The sequence below is a fragment of the Austrofundulus limnaeus genome, unplaced genomic scaffold, assembly GCF_001266775.1.
Source record: "Austrofundulus limnaeus strain Quisiro unplaced genomic scaffold, Austrofundulus_limnaeus-1.0 Scaffold349, whole genome shotgun sequence".
NCBI lineage: Eukaryota > Metazoa > Chordata > Actinopteri > Cyprinodontiformes > Rivulidae > Austrofundulus > Austrofundulus limnaeus.
The window spans coordinates 463,872-469,782 of NW_013952751.1; the positions used below are offsets into that span (position 1 = coordinate 463,872).

General features: G+C 39.3%; 1 protein-coding gene across 1 annotated transcript in view; it reads left to right on the plus strand.

The window, feature by feature from the left end:
• Positions 1-1,347: 1,347 nt before the first annotated feature.
• The window catches only part of LOC106527909 (USP6 N-terminal-like protein), a gene marked incomplete at its 3' end in the record, with an annotated part of 46,426 nt that continues 41,862 nt past the window's right edge, over positions 1,348-5,911 (plus strand). The window contains 1 exon segment of the mRNA XM_014022926.1: positions 1,348-2,199. Coding sequence (XP_013878380.1) covers positions 2,130-2,199 — 70 coding nt within the window.

Here is a 5,911-nt window from a genome sequence, read left to right on the forward strand (position 1 = left end):
CCAACAACCACGCCACATTCAAAGTCACTTAAATCACCTTTCTTCCTCATCCTGATGCTCAATTTGAACAGCAGCAGATCATCTTGGCCATGTCAACATGCCTAAATGCATTGAGTTGTTTCCGTGTGATTGGCTAAATCGACATTTGCGTTAATGAGCAGTAGGACAGGTGTACCAAATAAAGTGGCCATTGAGTGTATAACATTAAATGTAAATTTTTTTTCATGGTTTATTCTATAAAGCATCAATCAGTCCCTGTATAACCTGCATCATTGTTTGGTTCACATTGTTAATAATTATTTAGATTCCTCCTTTCCAATGAGAGTTGGACTAAACCAGGATTACCCTCAGGCATTTAGCCAAAGKGGTGTCATAACGACACCTCAACGCCCTGCTGACCTTCAGGTTCGCTGAGAGTATTTTCTACTCTATATAAATTTTGTAAAACTCCATAAACTACATAAGCAGCAAAGGAAGATGCATAAAAATAAAACAAAAGGTTGGTGCCTTCAAGTCTGAGATCCTGATCTAGAAAGTGGTGGCTGAGTTATGAATGAACTACTGCACCAGGTGAGAGTTCATGTACCTTGAGGTCTTAGATTAGGGATGWTCTGCAACGATGCAGATGCTATTGATCTGTAGTGAATAATGAGATGAGCCAAAAGTAAAGTTGTCAAAATACCCATCGATTTACGTTCAAACCCTCACCTGTGGACATGAGATATGAATGATGATCCTGAATACAAGTAGCTGAACTGATCTACAGCATAGCTGGACTCACCTTTAGAAATATGGTGTGGAGTTGACCTGTTTGAGAGGCACTTGAAGTAGATTGTAGATATGTCTGCATCGAAAGCGCCAGTTGAGGTGGTTTGGCATCTGGTAAAGATGTCTTCCAAGGGTGGTGTTTTAGATTTGTCTCACTCAGAACAAACCCAAAACTCAATGGAGAGATTATATCCAGATGTGCTGAAGAAGGTACAGGTAGCTGCTTTTTAAGCTGTTGCTCCTGAAGTTGCAAAATTGGATGGATGGATGATTCCCAGATTGTCTGAAATCAACTTAGACAAACATGTTTGTGCCAAACTTCCGATGGCTGAAACACCCACCATAACTTCCAAAACTATTTTTATTTACAGTGGAAAACCTTGTAGTTGTGGGTGGCAGCTTACCTTAATGAATATGCTCACATAATATTAAAGATKATTGAACAACATGACAAGAAAGATGAAGAAGACATGGCGATGTGAGAGGCCATCACTTTTGGGTGACAGTGTTAGTGATGCTGGTTGGAACAAATCATAACTATACACTGTCATGTACTGCTTTACATTCTGCTCATGTTCCAGCTTCACACTAGATGAACATGAGGGGAAGGAGTGGGGGTGAGATGGAGAGAAATACAATAAAATGGAGAGAGATGGGAGGAGTGCCGGAGAGCAGAGGAAGGGAGGGATAGAGATGCCGTGGAAGTGCTCGTTAATTTGAATTTACTGGATGCGAAGAGAGGAGCGCAGGCGAGGAAGCCAGCTTATTGCAGATGGAGGAGGAAAGAGATGGACGAGAGAAGAAAAGAAGTCTGAAACAATTGAGAAGCATCACTGTTCCACTGTGCCTCTATTGATCCGYAGCAGCCAGGTGGTTTTTGTGTGGAGGAAAGAAGCAGGGAAGAAAAAAAAAAAGAACAGAGCGGAGAGCTCTGCACTGCTTTGCTTGTGTGAGAGCTCTCCAGCTGAGCGACACATCACAGGCGAGACGAGCATGTTCAGTTTGTAGAGTCTGTGCTGCGAGCAAACATCCTCTGCTTCTTTCAGCCGCTGCCAGGAGTTAAGTTTCTGCTGTTTCATGTAGACCTCACGCTGGATTCAAAGCATCAGATGGGATTGTGTTGATCCASGAGTCTGGAAACACAAGTCGCTTGAGGATCAAATACCAACCCAGAAACCCACCATTCATGGGAAAATAGTTTTGTTTGTTTTGCTCTGGGTCACCTGGATTGCCTGGRATCATGTTGTGGATTAGGTGATGAGCCCTGAGGTGGAGCCGAGGAGGGATGAGGTTCTGGGAGGTGAGAGCTGCCACTGGCCTGTGGCACCTTCCACTGCCTCCACCTCCACCTTCTTCTGACCATGCAGGTCCTACAGATCGTTAAGGAACTGGTGTCCCCGTCCAGACACAGGGCAACAGCCAGRTTTGGAGGTCTGTTCACTCACGTATAATGGTTTGTGTAGGAAGTTGAACAAAATGTTTTGTAGGTTAGACTTTATTTTGATTTTATTTCACCTAAACAGTTTTTATAATGGTCTAAATCTGAAGTTTTCTACATCACTGTAGGTTTCATGATGACTTTCAATATAAATTGGAAGACAAGAAYGAGGAAAATTTAATAAAAAACTAATGAAGAACCTAAACTGATCATAACATTTTATACGATCAAAATACGAGACAAGAAAATTAATAAAACAAAGACTGCAAAACAGGAAGAAATTTAAGAATATTTTCTCATAGTGATTTGTTTTAAGTGCCACAGAACAAGATGTTAAAAAGTTTCAATAAAATTAGCTGGTTTGGTTTTTAGTTTGATGGRAAAATGTGATGTTTAGGTCTTCAGTCATTTGTATATCGTGTTTTTAAACATTTCCACTCAGTCAATGAAGCTAACTCCCATGGGATGTTTATATATCATCTCTTGTCATTTTGATGACTGCAGTSTTTTTATTTTAGTGGCCTAAATTTAGATAAAACGCCCAATAAAAAAGCAGATTAAAGTGCAACTTTCACAACCACCTCAGTTTTASCAGTCTTCAGTTTAAACTAAATTAATCTAACATTAAGCTTTTCAGGAACACGCTGAAGCACATGTACGGCAGGATGTTTTTATGATTAATCGGCTTCACTGCACTTACATTCCAGATGTCTGAAATTGATTCATGACTAGACAGATTAGTTATTTAAATCAGAGATATACAAGATTCAATTAATGCAAATTAAATTGCAGATTTTTTCATGTTCTGTAATTTTTTATTTTTAAAAAAGCTGCATACCTTTTTAATAAATACTAGTAATGTTTCTGCTGTTGATCATAATTCTGTGTTCAAAACTCCCCTCCGCCCTCCCAAGGCCAACACTCTAAGAGAAACACTGTGCTCTGTCGTTGGTAATGGAGAGCCCAAAGCAACGTTGTTGCATTGTTGTCACGCAGTTTCATGTCATGGATGTCTGAGAACCTAAACCAGCTGATTTTAGGTAATTTTTAATCAAAACATAATACTGAAATGTATTAAACTGGATTTCATTGTTCTGACTGATTTTATAGTTCAGTTAGTTTTTATTCAAGAAACAGTGAGGTGTCATAGAAAAGACACACCCCAGGTTATAACAAACTGAGAAAAAGAACAGTTTGTTATAAAATGTTTGTGTCACTGCATTTATTCAGCCATAGCAAGAAAWAAATGGTTGGAGATTAACTTTGGTCATTTATCTCCAGTGGTGCAAGAGGGACACTCAAAATTTGACTGAGTGGTTCTGCTTCTTTTTACGATACAGCTTGATTTATCGTTGATGTTAATTGTTTTGTACTGAATGTCACTGTGAATAAAGTGTAACATTTTGCTGTGCCATGTGTCGTTTGTCTGAAAGAAGGGGACATTTCCCCTGGTGTCGCCCCTCCTATTCGCTCTGCTGTGGGTCGATTGTACACGTGTACTGTAAGTGTGTCCTGCAGCTGCTTCTGTCTGGTGTGCAGTAAAAACAGAAGTGTGATTCTGAAGGTAATTGATTTCTCCCTGACCTTTAACCTCTATGCTTGTTTTCTGATTGGAAGACTCTCTGCGATCTATGAACTCCACTGTTTCCAGATGAGCTGCTTTGATTGTTTAAGTTTACTGAACCTTGTTGACCCTGCAGGTGGATAAAAGCCTCAGGGTGCTGACTTCTCACTTCAGTGCTCTTTAAATCAGAACACAACCAATATTTGTTGTTAGAGGATTGATAAGATATTGGGAAATGAAACACTGCAATATTTCAATGTATCAATATGTTCTTATACCYCTAGGCTTGAGGTTGTCATGTAACCATGGGTAAATTACTGTTTCATAATTAGATTTTAAAAGTATTTGTCTTGGCGTCCATTGCTTAACAGGYAAAAGAGACGTGTTACTTTTTTCAAAGAAGCAGAACAAAAATTCACTTTAGATGCATTTATTCAGGTAGGAAAATGTTTTCTTCCTGCCAGCTGGCTGTGATGACAGCTTTGATTTATCATCTGGTGGTCTCAGGTCCATACAGCCTTTCAGGCACTAACTGTAGAAGCTTTCTGCTGTCACAAGAGGAAATATTGCAGACTAGTACAGGTCGCTGCCTTCCCATTCAGGCCAACTCTCCATCAACCTATACATAGTGCCGTCACCATGRGATGGTACGACCTCCTCAAAAACAGCCTTTAGAGACTTTCTTTGAATTCTTCTATCTTCGCTCTGCAACAAAAGGCATGCCTAGCTGTAGTATCACAACCTAAAATGGACAATCAAGCTTTGTAACGTAGGTTTTGTTAGGGGAGGAAATCAGTATTTGAGGWGGGATTATTGCTGGTAAATAATACTGTAGGTTTCAGCTCAAGTAATTCTCAGGGTTTTCATGTCCAGGACTGTGAAAAACAGAAAAAACCTCAAGTGTTTGAACTCAATGTAATAAATATGATGAATATAATGTGTACCTTTTACTATATTCTAAACACCTCATCTGATTGTTTTATCACTTCAACTTTACACTGTGCTTGTGAAGTCTATTAAAATGCAGGTGACCCACTTGATTTGTTTTAGCAACGTTTTTCACCTTTCATTCGGCTGTTGTCTTCATCTTCATCCATCTGCCCTCCAGAATCGATACAGACATGCATAAATTCACACACTTCAGGCTGGTTGWTGTGTGGAGGGGTGACAACTGGCTGCGTGGTGGTAGCAGATGTTGTTGAGCTCTGAGGCTGACATGAAGGCATGCGTGTGAGAGAAATGATGACATTAAAATTGGTTTATGTTCAGTTTGGCAGCGAGGAAGCAGCAGATTGTGAGAGACTTTAATGATAATCCTTTATCAGTACCAGCAGTAGCTTTATGTTAGGAAGTTTGAAAATAATTTTCTTTATTACCTTGACTGTGATAATCACAGCTTGTGTTGTTATAGCTTGTTGAACCAGTTTCCTGAGTATGTTCAGTGACGTGGGCCTCATCTAAATACAATAAAATGATCACGTTCATTATAAGGAGATCATTTCTCCTAAACAGTTACACACCTCGATGTTGTGCTGGTGGTTTTCTACATATTTCCCTCATGGCTCATTGAATCAAATCAGTTTGAGCTGCAGGTAAAATTTAATTCCAAGTAATTCTAATTTTCAGTTTTTAAAGATTTTTAAAATCAGTGTCTGGCATGTAGAATATTAAATGAACAAAAAATGCTATTTTCTTTACCCTCATGATCAGAAATAGCTTTTTATGTGAGTCTTTGCTATGGCATTACAAAACTATCACTTAAGAACATGTGTTAGTGGTTTTTTTTGTGTCTGTTAGTAAAATATCTCAAACTGGCAGATGGATTTTAGTGAAACTCTAAGAAACTACTCACTAGATGTACATCTGCAACTGATTGACAGATATCTCAGGAATGTTGACATCTTGGCTGTCTTTTTAAGTCTGGGTCACACTGCAAGGTTTTAAAACAGTCAGACGATTTTCACAGAATGAGAGATCCCACATGTGAGGATAAAAAGTCATAGATATACTGTACCAGGACCGGCAGGTCCTGCAGTGTGTGGTGCACAGCCACACGGCAAGAGACAACACACCACACACATGGACCGAGTTCATTCATAAATATTCAGATATCAGACATAAAAGTCAGACATAAAAGTCAG